General features: G+C 46.7%; 1 protein-coding gene across 2 annotated transcripts in view; it reads left to right on the forward strand.

The window, feature by feature from the left end:
* Positions 1-17,566, forward strand: part of MAP2K5 (mitogen-activated protein kinase kinase 5) — a 1,262,070-nt gene that overhangs the window by 598,129 nt on the left and 646,375 nt on the right. For both annotated transcript variants that reach the window (XM_078683055.1, XM_078683056.1), the window contains 2 exons: positions 3,315-3,396; positions 12,880-12,941. In XM_078683055.1, coding sequence (XP_078539181.1) covers positions 3,315-3,396; positions 12,880-12,941 — 144 coding nt within the window. The remainder of the gene's footprint in view (positions 1-3,314; positions 3,397-12,879; positions 12,942-17,566) is intronic.

Genomic DNA, 17,566 nt, shown 5'->3' on the forward strand with positions numbered 1-17,566 from the left:
GAGGAAAGCATACCTCAATGAGCAGAGAATGATGACATTAAAGCAGCTGCTGCTTTTTCAGACTGGGCATCCTCTTACTATAAGGACTGTAATGAATCTCTTGGGGATGCTGACTTCATGCATTAATACCGCACATGCACCCTCATCAAGAGTGCATTGTACAGCTATGGTCACAAGTGGAATGCCTATGGGAAGATCTAATATTGGTAAAGACCCATATTTGAGGCTTTCTGCAATGGTGGAACATTAATAATCTTTTTCTTGGCAGGCCTTTCCTTGACTATCTCCAGCAAGTGACCATTACCATCAGTGCCTCACTGTTGGAATGGGGGACGCATCACAATAACATCACCGTTCATGGCACCTGGACTTCCCAGCACCATTGCATCAGTTATCTTGAATTTCTGGTGGTTCATCTAGCCCTGAGAGACTTTATCAAGCTTGTCTGGTGAATAAAGTCAACATAATGATGAACAACATGACAGCATGTACTACATTCACAAGGAGGAGGGGGCTCACTGCCAGCAGCTGTACGCTTTAGCTAAAGAGATGTGGTGTTGGGCCTTGTGCAGCAAGATTGACCTGCAAGTGGAGCACTTCCTAGGGGTGGACAATGACGTTGTGTCCCTCTCAGCAGGAAATATCAGCAAGTCTATGAGTGGTAACTCTACCCACAAGTCCTCCAAGATATCTTCATCTGTGGGACATCAGACCATCGACCTCTTCGCCACCCCAGCAAACACTGAATGCCAAAACGGTGACAGGTACCCACTTCTACAGTCCATGGGTAAGCCTATATGGATGCATTGATGAGGGGCTTTTGCCTTGTTTTCCTTCTCTCCATGTCATCCCTCATGTGATGAGGAAGCTGCAGCAGGTGTCAATGGCACTCATCCAAGTAGCCCCAACATTGACTGGTCAACCCTCGTACTCCCTGTTTCTAGAGGTGTCCATCAGTCTATGTAGAAGCTGCTGGTCAGGATGGACCTTCTAACTCAATATCATGGTGAACTTTGGCCCCCAGACCACAACCAGCTGTCTAGTAGTTTGGTTTTGGAGATGAGTGTATGCTTATACTGTATGCTTATACTGCGTGAGACATGTAGCCCAGATCTGTTGACTGGGTGTGAGTATTTGATTGGTTCAGATGCTCCGTCCATCACCACCCCCTTTTGTACCGCTTTGTTTGCCATAAGTTAGCAGGGTATGCTCAGACGTGAGTCCCTTGCTCACTTTGCCACTGGATTCAAGCAAGCCTGGCTGAAGACGGCTGAAATGCCAGAAACCGGTTCCAGGAAGCTTGTTTCCGGTCCAGGGAAGGCATGGCTTGGCAGTTCGGGCTGGACTGTTCCCATGAGGCACAGGGTCAGACTGATTTGCATATGGCCATGTCTGAACTGGGGTGGCAGAGTGGGCTAAAGAACGGTGATGGATTAAACCCAGATCTGTTGACTGGGTGTGAGTGTTTGATTGGTTCAGATGCTCCGTCCATCCCCACCCCCTTTTGTACCCCTTTGTTCGCCATAAGTTGGCAGGGTATGCTCAGACGTGAGTCCCTTGCTCACTTTGCCACTGGATTCAAGCAAGCCTGGCTGAAGACGGCTGAAATGCCAGAAACCGGTCCTAGGAAGCTTGTTTCCGGTCCAGGGAAGGCATGGCTTGGCAGTTCGGGCTGGACTGTTCCTATGAGGCACCGGGTCAGACTGATTTGCATATGGCCATGTCGGAACTGTGGTGGCAGAGTGGGCTAAAGAACGGTGATGGATTAAACCCAGATTTGTTGACTGGGTGTGAGTGTTTGATTGGTTCAGATGCTCCGTCCATCACCACCCCCTTTTGTACCGCCCAGACCACAACCAGCTGTCTAGTAGTTTGGTTTCGGAGATGTGTGTATGCTTATACTGCGTGAGACATGTAGCCCATCACGTGTGCGTGGTACTCAGCAAAGTGGAAAACATTTGTCAACTACTGAAAAGAAAATAGACCCATTTAAGGTATCTGTATGGGATATATTTTGATGCCTTCTACAGATTCAGAATCAGGCCTAATATATATCTACAATTGTTTAAACTTAGCTGCAGTTGCAACATAAATGCAAAGTAGGGAATATTTTTCCCTCTTACAAATCACTGTAGTGAAACTTTCATGGAAGAGCTGAAGAGGATAATTCCTGCAAGAACGCCTCATGACCATTTGTGAATCCTAAATCAGCTCAGGTCACGGAGAGGAGTGACACCCCTCCACTCCTGTAATCTGTAGTTTCTATTGTGGAAAATAGCTTCCCTAATAGCAGTGACCTTATTCAAGCATATTAACAAGCTTAAGGCCCTAATAACACAGGAGTATTTCATTCAGTGTTCACAAGGTAGTGCTCAATTGTCTCACCTTTTCACATCAATTAGACCATTGAGTTTTCAGATCAGACTCAGTAGCGGAAAGAGCCTTACAACTCTAGATGTTAAAAGAAGGGGTGGGTGTAACTTGCATAACTTGCTGTAGCGTAATTATGCACCACTACCGCAAAATTACACTGGATTCACCGTAATTATGGAAGACGAGTAACTTGGCATTTAGCACTATTTACTTTAAACAGAAAAATTAGCCATGGTTCAATCAACCTCCATTTGTATAGCGCAGCACTGTCACCCCTAGGGGTATCTAGATGCTGTGGATGCGACATCTCCGTTGAAGAGCCAGGTCTTGCGTTTCTCTTTCTTCCTGAAGTCTGCCAGAAAGGGTGCTGTTCGAAGGTGGAGGGGTAGGTTGTTCAAGATCTTGGTGGCGATGTAGGAGAAGATGCGGCTTCCGCTGCAGCTACGCAGTCCCCACTGAGGATCAACTAAAACACTAGTTGGCGAGAGTATGTAGAGCATGTAAATCTACAGCACTATAGACTATGAACAAATGATTAAAGGGTAAGTAATAGTTTCCTTCCTCAGCACAGACAAAACTGGAGATGTATTAGAATGTTCATCATTACATCTGACAGAGAACTAAGCTGACGTGATGAACCTGATTGTCTTGACCAGTTTTAATGTCTTGATGACCTCCAAAGTTTATTCTCTTCACTGCGGCCACCGGGGGGTGCCAGATGCAGGGACTGCCACGGGTGGCCAAAGGGCTAGCTACACCTCTTTCACAGTGTGCTTTATAAAGTAATACTAAGAGGGTATATGACTCCTCTCTGCACTGAGTTTGAACAGAAGGCTACATGTGAACACACATTTCACTTTAAATTTTTCTTTCTGGTGTAAAGACTGCAGACGCCCAGAGGGTTATAGTTGGTACTAGTTCTCTCTACTTTGTCTTTACAGTGTGATTCGTCCTATATTATTGGATTTTACGGGGCCTTCTTTGTTGAGAACAGGATATCAATTTGCACAGAGTTCATGGATGGTAAGTTCTGTTTCATGCTTTTTTGTTTAAGGCACAATTTTTGTTCTGAACTATTCTGCAGTATGTTCTGAAAACCCATCTCCTGCTTGCGTTGTAGTGAGTTTGGTTTCGTATATGCTGGCTAGAGCTCTATTGCACAAACGTTGCCAATAATCAGAGTTGATCTGAGCATTAGCTCAGCATTTCATTTCATTATGCCTCTCTTGTTTTGGAATGCCTTGACTTAAGTATATCTTTGGCCACTGCATGATGTAGTGCAACACAAATGATAAAACGGTCCTATAAGTGTGTATGGTGTTTTGGGCTGAGCATTGGATAAATGATCACAGTTGGGATTATTGATGAAGTGAGCATCCACGGACTCAGAAATGGCCACTAGTGATGTGTTGGACTTGGTGTTGTTTAACGTATTCACGAGTAATAGAGTGGAAAGGACTCTGTCACTTGGTTGTAATATTTTCTCATCAGAGACAATATGGGGAAGGCCTCCAGATGCAAGACTAAAACCACTAAATCATATAACAACACCAGGAAACTGGGCTGGGGCAACAGGTATGAGTTGTACTGTGCTAGACTGTCATAAGTGCCTGTGCTGACAATTAAGTGCCGGTGCTGAACAACGGAAACCACTGGCTCAAATTAAGCACTGGTTGTACATTAGATATATGCACTTCCATCCATCTAGAAACGAACAATCTGATATATAGGAAACAAACTGGTAGTGGATCCTTGAATGTATTAACGTTGAGATGGATTAGTGCATCCTCGCAGATAAGTTAGATATGAGTAACCAATGAGATGAAGTAGCAAAAATTGTGAACGGAGAACTCTTGTTAGTTATGACAAGAGAAAGATGAGGAACGTTTTCATTCTACAGTGCAATTCTAAGAACAGGTCTAGAATAATTTGATTTCCAGAATATTAAGTAAAGAAGCTGCCAAACTTGAGAGAATTCAGTGAAAGACTATACACCCCTGAAAGAGTCAAGTGAATTTAAATACAAAGAAACACTTAAGCCGCCCAAAGTCTGATCATCTGCACATGTGATTCAACCCATGTGAATGGAAAGATTGCCCATTTTGTTGTAACCACTGTTCTAATGAAATCAGGAGCTGCAGCATGCTTACCCATGGCTGGAACAGGGCGTTTTACATAAAAACAGATGGCATCGAAGTAGTTATGTAGCGGCTCATCTTGGCAAATATTCCGTTCATCATTCCACTTTTTCAGTGATACCCACCTACACTTAGTTCAAAAAGGGACTGCCACCAAGCATGGACTGTTGAGCCCTCAAGGAGGCTGTGTTTAACAATCAATACCCTTTGCCATGGTGTCAGCCACGGTATTTACTGAACTACCTGTACTTAAAATTTGGTAAGATTCACGAAAGGACATGAATGAAAGATAAGGCCATGTACATTGCTGGTCTGGTGTTCACCAAGATCTTTGGACTTAACTAAAAATATGTGTATAATGAACTAACTCCACAGAGGCTTTTAGCCAGCCCTCTTCATCCATTGCTCTGTTGTTTTAATTCACAATTTTCTTTTACCCACTACAATATACGCCACGGCGCAGTGGGCCAGAACACTTACTCCATTGACTAACTTCACTTTGAATGACACATTCTGTCCTTTCACAATGAGCACATCACACACAAAATAGTTTACTTAAGTTCCAGGGACAACTATGGCAAAAATGTGCATCGTGAGATCAAAAGTATGTTTGCCTTTATTTTTCTTGTTCGTATGTAAGGTTTGCGACACCAATGCAGTGTTCTAGTACCTATGAAATTAGATATGTATTCACAGCACAGCTAAAGTCCTTGCTTGCTGCCTGCACTAGTTCTGTTCCCGTGTAGCCTCAGTTCTTCATTTTGAAACTTAAGGCTTAACCGGGGCAAGCGTCATGTTTCATCAGAAAGAACCGTCCTGCTTAAACATTGCTTCCGCTGCTAAAAAGCCGATTTTATTTATTTTATTTAAACTTTCTGATTAGTTCATTTATTATTAAACTACGCTCTTATTTTCCTCATACCTCATTGAATGTGCCTGGCTTTCCTTCCGATTTGCTCTTCAGAAAGGCAAGATTTTGAATTATTTTCATTTTGATCCGATGAGTTAGTTAAAGAGTGCACAGTTATTTTATTTATTTATTTATTTATTTAATGGTTTTGTAAAGCGCGTAGTAACTCAAGGAGCATCCCAGCGCTGACCTGTTCTCCTAGGGGGTTCAGCCGTCTGATGAGGTTATGTCTGCGGGAAAAGGAGGGTCTTTAGGGTTTTTCTGAATTGGAGGTAGTTTGGTTCTGACCTGAGTTTTCGTGGCAGATGGTTCCACTGTTTTGCTGTGTGAACCGAGAAGCGACGGCCACCGGTCATGGCTTTTCTGACTCTCGGGACTGCAATAAAATTTTCTGCACCGGACCGGAGGTCTCTCTCCGCTTTGTATGGGACTAGGAGTTCTTTGAGAAGGGGGGGGGGCGTTATTGTTGAGAGTTTTATGGGCCAGGCACAGGGCCTTGAAAACGACCCTTTCTCTGACTGGGAGCCAGTGGAGAGATCTAAGAGCAGGCCTGGCGGAGGATCTTCCTGGTGTGCCCGTGAGTAGGCGGGCGGCGGCATTTTGAACTTTTTGCAGTGAGTTCAGGGTGGCTTCAGGGGCTCCCAGGTAGATGGCGTTACAGTAATCTAATCTTGCCAGGATTAGACCCTGAATGAGGAGCCTCCTTGCGGTCTCAGGGAGTAAGGGGAAGATCTTCCTACAGGCTCTGAGTAGCCCAAAACATGTCCCTTCCGTTCTTTTAGCCTGAGTTTTAAAGCTCATGTCCCTTTCAATCCACACACCCAGGCTCTTGACCTCTTCCTTGGGAGTGGGAGGGTCACCTAGGCAACTGGGCCAAAGGTGAGATGGTAAAGAAATCCCCTTGTGGCCCATCAAGAGGATCTCAGTCTTGGACCCATTCAGCTTAAGTGAGGAGAGGTTCATCCATCGGTGGACTTCAGAGAGGCAGCCGTGGAGATCCGATGGGGCGTGGTGGGGATGTGAGAGAGTTACGACCAGCTGAGTGTCGTCGGCGTAGTTGATGATTGACACGCCGAACGAACTGACCCTCTTCTCCAGTGGGGCCATATACACGTTGAACAACGTGGGGCTCAGGGATGAGCCCTGTGGCACTCCACACCGGAGGGGGAAGATGGATGAGCAGCTGTCATTTTCCCGTACCTGAAATGAGCGTCCTGATAAGAAGGACTCTAACCATTTCAGGGCCATACCCTTTAGTCCGATCTCTCCCAGACGATGGATTAGGGTTGGGTGGTCTACAGTGTCGAAGGCCGCACTGAGATCCAGGAGGATCACTGCCACTGATCCTCCTGTGTCCAGAATGCTTCTGGCCTTCTCTACTGCTGCCAGGAGGGCGATGTCCGTGCCCTGGACGGAACCCTGTCTGGGAGACCGCTAAGAGGTTGTTGCTTTCTAGGTAAAACGATAGTTGTTTGTTTACCAGCTTCTCTGCGATCTTGCTGTTTCCAGGAAGAAGGGATATGGGCCTGTAGTTGGTGAGGTCCTGTGGGTCTAAGGAGGGTTTTTTTAGTAGACCTTTGACAGCAGCCGCTTTCCAGCTGGGGGGGACTATGCCCTCCGCGAAAGAGGAGTTGATCAGGGCCGTGAGGGGAGGGATGATGGTGCTCGACACTTTTTTTAGGAAACGGAGGGGTGCGGGGTCGAGGGCGGAGCCACTTTTAATTGAGGCAAGCGTAGCTCCTACTTCTTCCGTTGTTACGGGTCCGAAGGCATCCAGGGAGGGTTGGGGGTGAGCTGGTGACGGGGGGGGATGGGTGGAGGTGGGAGTGAGAGTGAGATCCTGCTCTGTGTCGGCCTGATCGGGGGGAGGTATGGTGAGAAGAATTTTTTGAATCTTCTCGTCAAAGAAGGTGGCTAAGTTGTTACATTTAGTTTCAGCTTCTTTGGGGTCTAGGGGTTTGAGAGGGGGGTCAGGGGCGTGGAGGAGTTCTTTAAGAACTGTATAGGTTTCATGGGCCGAGCAGGCAGCGTTTTTAATTTTGTTCTCGTAGAAGCTAGTTTTGGTGTTACGGAGCTCTTTTTTGTAAGTTTTGACCGAGATACGAAATGACTCTTTTTGTTCCGTGGTTTTTTCCTTCCTCCAGATACGTTCGTTCCTTTTGCAAATCTTGCGAAGAAGGTTGAGTTCCGGGGTGTACCAGGGTGAGGGATTAACTCTCTTGATGTGTTTCAGAGAGTGGGTTTTTGGCAGAATAGCGTCGAGCGATTGGGAAATCCAGGTACTGAGTTCTTTGTCCCCTGCTAGGGCGTCGTGGGGGGGGGGGGCGGGGCGTTTTCCCTGAGTTTGGCAGCCCACATGTCTGGGTCCAATTTCTGCCAACGTCTGCTATACGTTCTGGTTTTTGTAGATGGAGGGGGCGGAATAATGATATCCCATACTAGGGAGACCAAGAAGTGGTCCGTCCAGGGAAGGGGAATATTGTCGACCGTTCTTAGATTGGTGATGTTAGAGAGGATAGGGTCAAGCAGTTGTCCTCTTTCATGGGTGGCCCGTGGGTTTTTGAGGTCAAGGCCCATTGAGGTGAAATCCTGGAGTAGTTCACTGGCCTGCTTGTCCTCTGGGTCCAAGAAATGCACATTCAGGTCTCCTAGTAGTAGGTAATTAGTGGAGGAGGTACATTTGATGGACGTCTGATCTATAATTTTGTTTGAAAAATCTCCTAGATTGCCTGGTGGACGGTATATCAGTGTCCCTGACAGTGAGGTAACTGGCGATATTTGTATTGTGTAGTGGCAGCTTTCGTATCCCTTGATGTCGCCATCAGATGTTCTACAGGTGAGGGTGTCCTTAAGAATAATCGCTAGTCCACCTCCCCTCCCTTCTGGTCTGTTCTGTGAGCACATGACGTACCCGGGGGGGAGAGCCAGGACGATATCTGGGCCGCTGCTGGGGGTAAGCCAGGTTTCTGTTAGAAACAGAATGTCTAGGGCGTTATTTGTGATTAATAGGTTCACCTCGTGTGAGTGTTTAACGAGCGACCTGCAGTTAAGTAGGCCTAGGTGTAAGCCCTTGGGTGCCGAGTGTTGGTTGGCGGGGTCGCAGATGTCACAGCCAGAGAAATAAGTTTCTCCATTCAGGATGCGCGGGCAGGCGGGCTGTTTGTTGGGTTTTAAGGATAGTAAGTCCGCGCGAGTGTAGGTCCGGTCGTTACAGGCCGGTAGGGACAGAGTAACTGGGCCTAGGGCCGGCTGGGCCCGGACGGGCCCAGACGGGCTTGCCTTTGGCGCGCCTTCGGCGCGCTGACGGCGCGCCCGCTGGCCCGTCCGCTGCGCGTACGTTGAAGGCACATCTTATCAAGGGGACGTGCGAGGAAGGGGGCGTGGCCTCTAGTGGGCGTGGCCTCTCGTCTCGCGGCTGATGGCGGCGCGAGTAGTGAGGGCAAATGGTTTGACCGACAGCGCTTCAGTCGGCTGTGCGGTGAGTGTCAATCTCAGCGAGGTGCTAGTGCCAGGGCGGCGTGCTTTAAAAAGTACAGGAGAATTTAGTGACACAATAATTTTAAAATACACAGAGAAAAACAACTCCCGGCTGCTTTGCCTCAGGAGGATCAGGTTCTGCTTTAAAGCGCTCGTGATCAGCGCCTTAAGTACAGGAAGGGGGCGTGGCCTCTAGTGGGCGTGGCCTCTCGTCTCGCGGCTGATGGCGGCGCGAGTAGTGAGGGCAAATGGTTTGACCGACAGCGCTTCAGTCGGCTGTGCGGTGAGTGTCAATCTCAGCGAGGTGCTAGTGCCAGGGCGGCGTGCTTTAAAAAGTACAGGAGAATTTAGTGACACAATAATTTTTAAATACACAGAGAAAAACAACTCCCGGCTGCTTTGCCTCAGTTATTGCTTTATTTGAGTCGTTTTCTCATTTTGGCACTTCGGTTTTGTTGTGCCTCTTCCCTCCACTGTTCTTTCATGGGTGCTGCTGTCGGATTCCTTGCTGCTGTGTCTATGGCATCTGAATCAGCTATATTGCCCACCGTTTAAAGATCTTCTAATCTGAGGCTGGCATTAGTCCCAATGATTAATCAAATAAGGAAATGAGGCTACTCTTTTAGGTTTCTGGCACTTAAATTATGCAATAACCTACCTCTCTGTCTACGCCTTAGCCCAAGTGAAGAAATCTTCTACAAGCATCTCAAGACCTGGCTCTTTTAGTGTGCTTGGTCCACATAGTGCCTCAGAGTAGACAAAGTCTTTAGCGTTGCGAAGCCCTCCTGGGGCCAGCCATGTGATTTATAAATCACAGTTAAAAAAATGCCCTTTCTGCTTTTTTACATCTCTGTTTATACCTATTGCATGAAAATGTATGTAGTACATTTTGAGAAATCTCAGGTTGTGATGGATTCTACATTTTTTCAAAGTGTACAACGATTAGGAATTTCAGGTATTTTTTTCTTGATTGCTCTTTGGGGCTTTCCATTTTGATATTTCTGAAAAGTTCAGAAATTGGTGCACAAATCTGTTCATAAAAGACCGATAAGTATGTGGGTAACAGACATGGTGTAGCATTTTATAAAATATTGTAGCATGTGTTTCTGAATCATTGTAGGTAAATTCTTTCATTTTGTGTTTTCCCAATGAAGAAGTGGATCACTTTGTGTACTTGAATAAATACTTTACATTTGTTGTAACCCATCTATCATCTCACACGTGAGTCACAACAACAGCACCAACACAAGAAAATCAAAGGGGCGCCATCAAGTACAGAGCAAACCAATGAATTTAAGCCCCTAATCCCCAGTTGTGCACACAGGGGTACATTTTCTCTACTTCTCCACTTGTCCCAAAAAGATGTGGGTGCCTTCCACCTTTCAGACAAAAAAATGGTCTTGCCATGGAAGAGAACTCTTGAGTTTGGCCACCTGCCAGACGTTTTTTTTCTTTTTTTTTACAATTTCTTGCAATACTCGTCTCTTCTTAAATATTATGCTACTGTGGGCCCGGGAATATCAAGATTTCTGTGCCCCATCCCGATGCAACTATTTTTTCTGTGGCAGCCATGCAGTCTGTATTCCTTGAAATTCTCTGTGTACTCAAACGTCCCTTATTATTGCTATATGGAAAGTCTACATGCCTTAGTTAATCTTCATGCCATCTTTTTGATTGTTACATTGTTACTAGACCCTACCTCTTTCTCCAAGAATTCCTGTTCTGTCTCCTTCAGATTCGCACTCTCATGCATGTCCAAAATAGACACGCTATCTGCTCTACCTGTGTTTTCCATTCATTTGATTTCAACGTCCAATTCTCCGAATTGATGTGACCTCAAACTGTTGGGAAGTCTTCCTGTAGTTTTGTGCACACCAACCCTTAAAGCCTCATGTCGAAAAAAGTTTATCATTGATCATGTTGGTGCACCTCTGTTTCCACCAGCATGGACCTTGCATCTGCCACTCAATAACTGATCACCACCCGGCATTGGAAGCTGCACCAGAAATGCATAGATCCTAGCTCATTCCAGTCCCAGTCTTAGTTACTGATAGCCAAGAAAGGAATGCTGAGAGCATAGTGATCCCTTACTATCTGTCCATGAGGTGTACTTGTGACGTACGTGCACTATGACACATTTATCATGTTCTTTAGAGTCTGCAGCCAGAGATTAGTGGTTACATAAAGTATGTGGGATATCCATGTAGCGCCTCTGCATATTTAAAAAAATTGATGAATGTATCTGGGAACCCAAGTGGGAGGCTCTCGCTTTCTTGGAGTAGGTGTTGACTACAACAAGGTAGACATCCCCTATTATATCATAGCCATGGATCAACGGGGAATGTAGGGGTTTGAAGGTTTATTTGCACATTTTCACTATAAGTCACAAACACCTGAGATCTAGAATGAAACACATTGGTTGAGGTTGAAATTTCTTAAGCCTGCTTGTCTAACCATTTTCTACAGCGCTCCCTGAGTCCTAGAAGCAGGAGGCATAGTAAAGATGACTTAAAGCAGTATTGCCAGGTTGAGATGGAACCAGAAAGCCACTGCTTGTGAAAAAACTTTGATGGCGGTATGAGAGCACCAGCCGTGACTGGTGAAAAGGCTGAACATAGTCTTGACACAAATAGAACGAGTACTGTCATGTTGCAAGCTATCTGGAGTCTTTTATGGGTGCCAGCAAGAATCAGTGTCTAGACTGAATGTACACATTATGGTTTGCTTCCCACAATATCTATTACCTCTAGTCCATACAACTGACCATAGTAGACAAATCATGGGGGCCCGTGGTGAAAGGAGTGAATCCAAAAGATCAGACCTGGTAATATGATCACTGCTTCTCTCTCAGCTCCTCCCGGGAAACCCCTTTCCTTGATGCTGGTGGCAGAAGTCAATTATTGGGAAAGGATGTAGTACTTCATGGTTAGTAGAGTTTAGCAAGGTTTTAATAAAATGGATGTGGATTTACTGAGGTTTGGACTCGGCACCAAGAGACTCTCCTCCTGTTTTTATATGTTACCTACTGAAAGGGACATATGCATATGCATATTTGACTTCCTAATAACCCATTGCAGTGTTATGCCGCCTTACTGATTTTGTTTATTAATCTATTTTAAAAAGCAGTTAAGAAAACTTGCATGACTCTTAAATATTGTAAAAATCTTACCGTGCAGTTCAACTCAATCATAAACTAGCATTGAGAAATCTAGTTGGTCTGTCCTTGACAAGCCATTTTTTTTATTTTTCACAATCTTGCCACAAAATACAAAGAAGGAAAAAGCAGAAAAGATGTTACCGCCTAAATGTATCAGTCATATGCTTGTAAAAAAAATTTCGATTGAAAATACAAACAATGCCTTAAATTTCAATAGAAGGTAAAAGGTGCATTCTAGTAGGCGGACATACTTAGAACAGCCATTGAAACCTTTTAGGAGAATTTAATTCCCATTGGTGCAGAGAAGGGTTAATAATGGCTGTGTAGTATTGTAACCTAGAGGCCTACTTTAAACACAAAAAGCTGGCTATTAATACAATATAAAGAATGGAAAGAGAAAAACCATGGCGAAATGTAATATTCAATGATCCTCGCTGGCACTAAACTGCGCTTCTTTTTAGGCGGATGTGCACATGTGATCATGGAAAATTCTGTCTGAGGGCTGACCAAAGCTCCTCTTTGTAAATATGTTTATTGTATTACTTTTTTGATTGCATAAAGTTGGCCAGCCCTAAACAAATAATATATATATATGTTAAATCATAGAAAAATGAGTAAAGTACGCAATTACCAAGATTGTTATATTATTTCATGGAAACAAAACATATTTCCCAGTGCAACAACTGTTAGTCCTAGCCAGTGTTTGTTTTTTGGTTTTGCAAGAAGTGCTGCTACTTTCCTTCCACTGTAATGCAAAACTAAGGTAAGATAACTGACAAAGGTTATCCATGTCTTTCTCATAACACTATGTTTTTGTCTGGCAGGTGGCTCTTTGGATGTTTACAGAAAAATCCCTGAACATGTGTTGGGAAGAATAGCAGTTGCAGTAAGTCATTGTATTTATTTGCTTATTTATTCACTTTGATGAGATCCCAAAGGCCGTCAGATTGCTTGCTCTGTGAGGATCTGTGGATGACCGTCTCTGAGAGCTTACAGTAGAAGCACTGACTACCAGTGATGTCTCACCCAGCCTACCCACTGCCTGCAATGAACACTGCTCTTGTATGTGCATCACGTCTCTTTGTTATGCTGATTAGGTAGTTTAAACTGGATGAGCATTCAGCGCTCAGCCGCTATGCTGATTGCGGTTTGCTTCATCTTGTAGCTGTCCTGCTGCTCCTCTTCTTACTGTTCTTTAACATTGTATCCCACTTCGTCTTTCCTGTTGTCTTTCTCACTTTCTGTAATTTAAAGATGTATACTTGTAAGTCAAATGTCTTAGCTTATGTATACTTGTAAATCAAATATACCTGCCAGTGTGTGGGTCCCATGACCATATTGGCATGGTTAAAATGGTATTTTATTGAATGTTATTTTAATAACTCATTACCTCCTCGTTTTTCTTCCTCTCACAGTCCTTATGTATGAGTTAACTTCCATTCATGCAGAGCCTAATCACCAAACTTGAATTGTCCTTCCCAATCCAATATGGCCCCCATACCAAAGGGTATAAGTACATCACTTCCTGGGAAGTTTTTATGATGGTGTTCGTGTGCTGGGCATGCAAGGTCACTAGGCGTGTCTGTGGCTTGCTTGGCAGCCTGTGATCACCTCGGGGATGTTTATTTTTGTTTTTTTATTCCCCTGGTTTGGCTTTTATGTGGCAAGCACATGGGGTCTCTCCCGCTATGTTCTGAAGCGCCATGCTTCATTACCGTGTCCCTTTCTGGGGTCGGCTGTCGCATTACGTCTGCCTGATTTCCCATATGGTTACCCTACTCTGTCGGTACGTCCTTGTTCTCTTCCTGCTCTGTTCCATGTTTTCAGGCACCCCCTGCGTTTTGTTTGGAGGGTAGCGCGTTTCTGGGCCTTGATGTCGCTTTGGCAACCTGCTGGCCTCGTTCAGAACTTGTTTCCCTGGAGTGGTCGGGTTGCAATGCTTCACCCTCTTGGCTAAATGGCCGGGGATTTATGATTTTCATTCTGGCTGTGTATATGGTTGTGTGCCCAGTTACTGTACTTGGCCTTTGTCTTTACTGTTGATTGTGGTTCTACTTCCCTCATTGCTGGGCTAGTCTGTGTCCTGCTGTGGATACTCCTGCAGTGGCTGGGCCATACGCTTGGGTGGCTGTGGCCCCAGTTCTCCGGGCCTTTGTTGCTGCAGATGTTTGGACTGCCTTTCATGCTTGGGTGGAGTGCCTCCTTCAGTGGTTCCACATATGGTTCCTTCCATGGGGGAGGGAGGGTGTATTGGGCTTTAGGGGCCATTTATGCAGGGCCCAGTTTTGTTCTCATTTGTCTTTGTTCTGCTGGCACTGACTGCTCTTGCTTTCTTTAATCCATTTGTTGGATTCCCTTGTCTGGCCCCTCCACTGGTCTGATGGAAGGTGGTTCACTTTTGGTGCTCATCCGGTTCTGGTGTTCCCGCTCCTCTACTGAGCTCGGGTGCATGCTTATGCCGCATTGCTTCTGTTGGAGATTCATTTAGTTCTCCCGAGTACACTGTGTATTTCCGCTTACTTGTTATCCCTCCTACTTCACTGTACGTCTCTGGTAGGCTTATCCTCCTCTTTGCTGGGTACATGGGCCGACCATATGTGTGTTTTCCTTTCTCCTTCGACTGGCAGGGTGGGGGAACGTGCTTTTCACGGATGCCATGCTGTGATCTCCACATGTGTGGAGGTTATTTTGTCCCTCTGTGCCTTGAGGGGTGGGGGGATTACTCGCATGCGCTGGTGCTTCTGCTGATGATATTTGTCACTGCTGCAGCTTCTGCTTGGCACCTTGTATTGGTGCACCTGTCCGCATTGTTACTGTGGCTTCATGTTCTACGGTTCCCAGTTTCCTGCTTGTGGATGTGGTTTTTGGGGGGATGCTTTCTTGGCTTGGTTGTGCATGTTCAACTGGCCCTCGTTTCGGTCACTTTGTGTTTTCCATTTTTGATTCCTGGACTGCTTTTCATGGCCAGTGGGCGGTGGGTGTGTCCCACCCTGATATGGCCCTCAGAGGGCTCTCTTGCATTATTCCAGTTGGTGTTTCCAGCTGTTCTGCCTCTCTTACGGGATGGTGGTTTTCTGCACTTCATTAGTTTTATGGATGTGTGCTTGCTGGTCTGGGGTTTTCTGTCTCACCTGTTGGGCCTCTGTTTTGCTGTCCAGGGCACCCTCTTTCAATTTTCGGTTGTGCCTTTAGGGCTGGCGTCTTCGCCCGTGGTGCTCGCCACGCCTTGGCTCCATTGTGGGGTGTTTGGCCTTCCATGGGATCCAGCACTTCTCTTCTGTGGATGGATGGCTGGTGGCCTCTTCGTTTTTCCAAGCCCGGTTGGTGGTGCTTGGGGTGCCCGCGCTGGTGCTGGGGTACGGCTTCTTACTCTACTGGTTGTCGGTCCTTGGTTTTGCTGGACCTGGTTCTCATCTTCCTCAGGGCCCACTTCGGGTTGGTCTTGTTGGTGGTCCTTGGGTCAGTTCAGGGTTTTGTTCGTCTCTGCTCCCTTAGGCCCGCTCTCCTTTTTCACCCGTCAGCTTCTGCAGGGTTGTGGCGCCCCTGACTGATGTTTCGTCTCTGCTCCCTTAGGCCCGCTCTCCTTTTTCACCCGTCAGCTTCTGCAGGGTTGTGGCGCCCCTGACTGATGTTTTGTCCTCTATGCCGGCCTTCTTCCCTGGGGGGAGTTGCACCTGTCTCTCCTTGTTCACTGTCTTTTCTTACTTTGTTTTCATTGTTTAGGGAGCACATGCCTCTGGTCCGGTGTCTCTTTGTTCCTGCGGGGCTCTCGTGGTTGGCTCCGCCTCTTTGTCAGGGGTTTTTGCTTTGGTACCATGTCTGGTGGCTTAGTGGTATGATGCGTCAGCTGTAGGAGCCTGTGTTTGACCTCATCGGTGCTGGTTCAGCTCCTAGTGGGTTCTCTTCACTTTTTTTCCTCCTGCGGTCCCTATGCTGTGTTTCAGCCCCACAATGCCTACAGATGCACGTGTGCTGTGCAACTATGCATGTTATGTTATTGGGGTGTCGCCATGGGGGTGTCCCCTGCTCGGGGCGATGGTGCCCGGTGGTGCTGCATTCTTTTCCTCTTGGTTGCGGCTGCCCCTTGCACTTGGCGGGGTGTGTCTTCCTAACCGACTGCTTTTGGTTTCTTTGGTGGGGCAATTGTTCCCCTTACTGCTTCTTTTTCCTGGTTGATTTGCCTCTCCTAGCTCTCAGCCTTCTGTCTTCCAGGGTGTGTGTCTGGGCCTTCTGCTGTCCTGTGGCAGTGTTTTGCTTGCTCTGTGGAGGTGTGTCTGGCTTAGTGGCCTGTCTGTCCTTTTTTTGTTTCGGTCTCTCTTGACTGGCATGGTTCACCACGGGGGGCTGCCATTCTTCCTTTTATTTTTGTTGTCAGGTCCCTCCTCGTGTGCTTCAGAGGAGGTTCCTCCGGCCGTTACCCCTCCCCAGGGCCTTCTTTCTTGTTTTCTGCCTTTCCTTCTTTTCCCTCAGGTGGTTTTGTGGGGTGTTCGGGACCACGCAGTGGTTCTGTTGTTTGCCCTGATTGGGTAAGGGTGCCCTGGGTTCCCTGGTCCTCTCTGTGTGTCTGTCGGGCCCCTTAGGGGTTTGCCATTCCATCCACTGCCCCTGTGGCTGCCACTTCGTCCACTGGACTCACATCGCTAGTTGGGGCTTGCGGTTTGTCTCTTGTGCTACAGTTCGTCCTGGACCTTTGATGTTCTTTGGCTGTTGCTTCCCTGCTCTGGCATTTGCGGCTGTCTTCTCCCCTTGCGGCTTGTTGCCGTCATTGGCATTCTTTTTCCATCTGGTATCAGGTTAGGGGTATTTCTTCTTTCTCTTAGTTCCTCTGGTGGTGTTGGTCTTCCTTCGGGATGCTTTTCGGTTGGTTTTGGCTGTGTCTGCCCTCTGTGGTGGGTGGGCGCAGCTCCGACTTTTCATGGGGCTGGTGTTTTGTCTCTATCCCTCTGGTATCTTGCTGGCTGCTGGGTTGTTTTCTTCGGCTCTCTGTTGTTTCTACCCCTTTGTGGCTTGCCTTAGGTTCTGCTGATCTTCCAGGAGGCCCAGTTTGGGCTTTTTGGGTCCGGCCGACATTGAGCTTCTTTCGGCCACTGTTGTGCTTGTGGCATTTTCTTCTGGGAGTTGGGGAGGGGGCTGGGGCATTGTTTGTCCACTACTCCTTTTACTTCGGTTTTTTCAGCTCTTGTGGTGCTTAGTCCTCTTCCGGCTTTTTTCCCTGCCAGTGGTGTCCTCATTGCCTTTGGCCTCTGGTGTTGTTTTGCCTTCCTGTGGGATGCTTCTTGGTTTTCTTCCTGGATGTGTTTATGCTTTTTCTCTGTCTTTGTGACACGCTGCTGTGTTTCGCGAGTCGGGAGCCACGTCTGTCTCCCGGGTCTTGCACTGGGAGTTCCATTCCTTCTCACCTTTCCTTATCCCGTTGGTTGCGTTGGCCTTCTTCTGTTCCTCTGCCTTGGCTGGCCTTCGCGCCCCGTGTTTTTTTCCCGGGGTGGTCTCCTGGGGTGTTGCGATCTCCGT

Source organism: Lissotriton helveticus, chromosome 3_1 (genome assembly GCF_964261635.1).
Source record: "Lissotriton helveticus chromosome 3_1, aLisHel1.1, whole genome shotgun sequence".
NCBI classification, from domain to species: domain Eukaryota; kingdom Metazoa; phylum Chordata; class Amphibia; order Caudata; family Salamandridae; genus Lissotriton; species Lissotriton helveticus.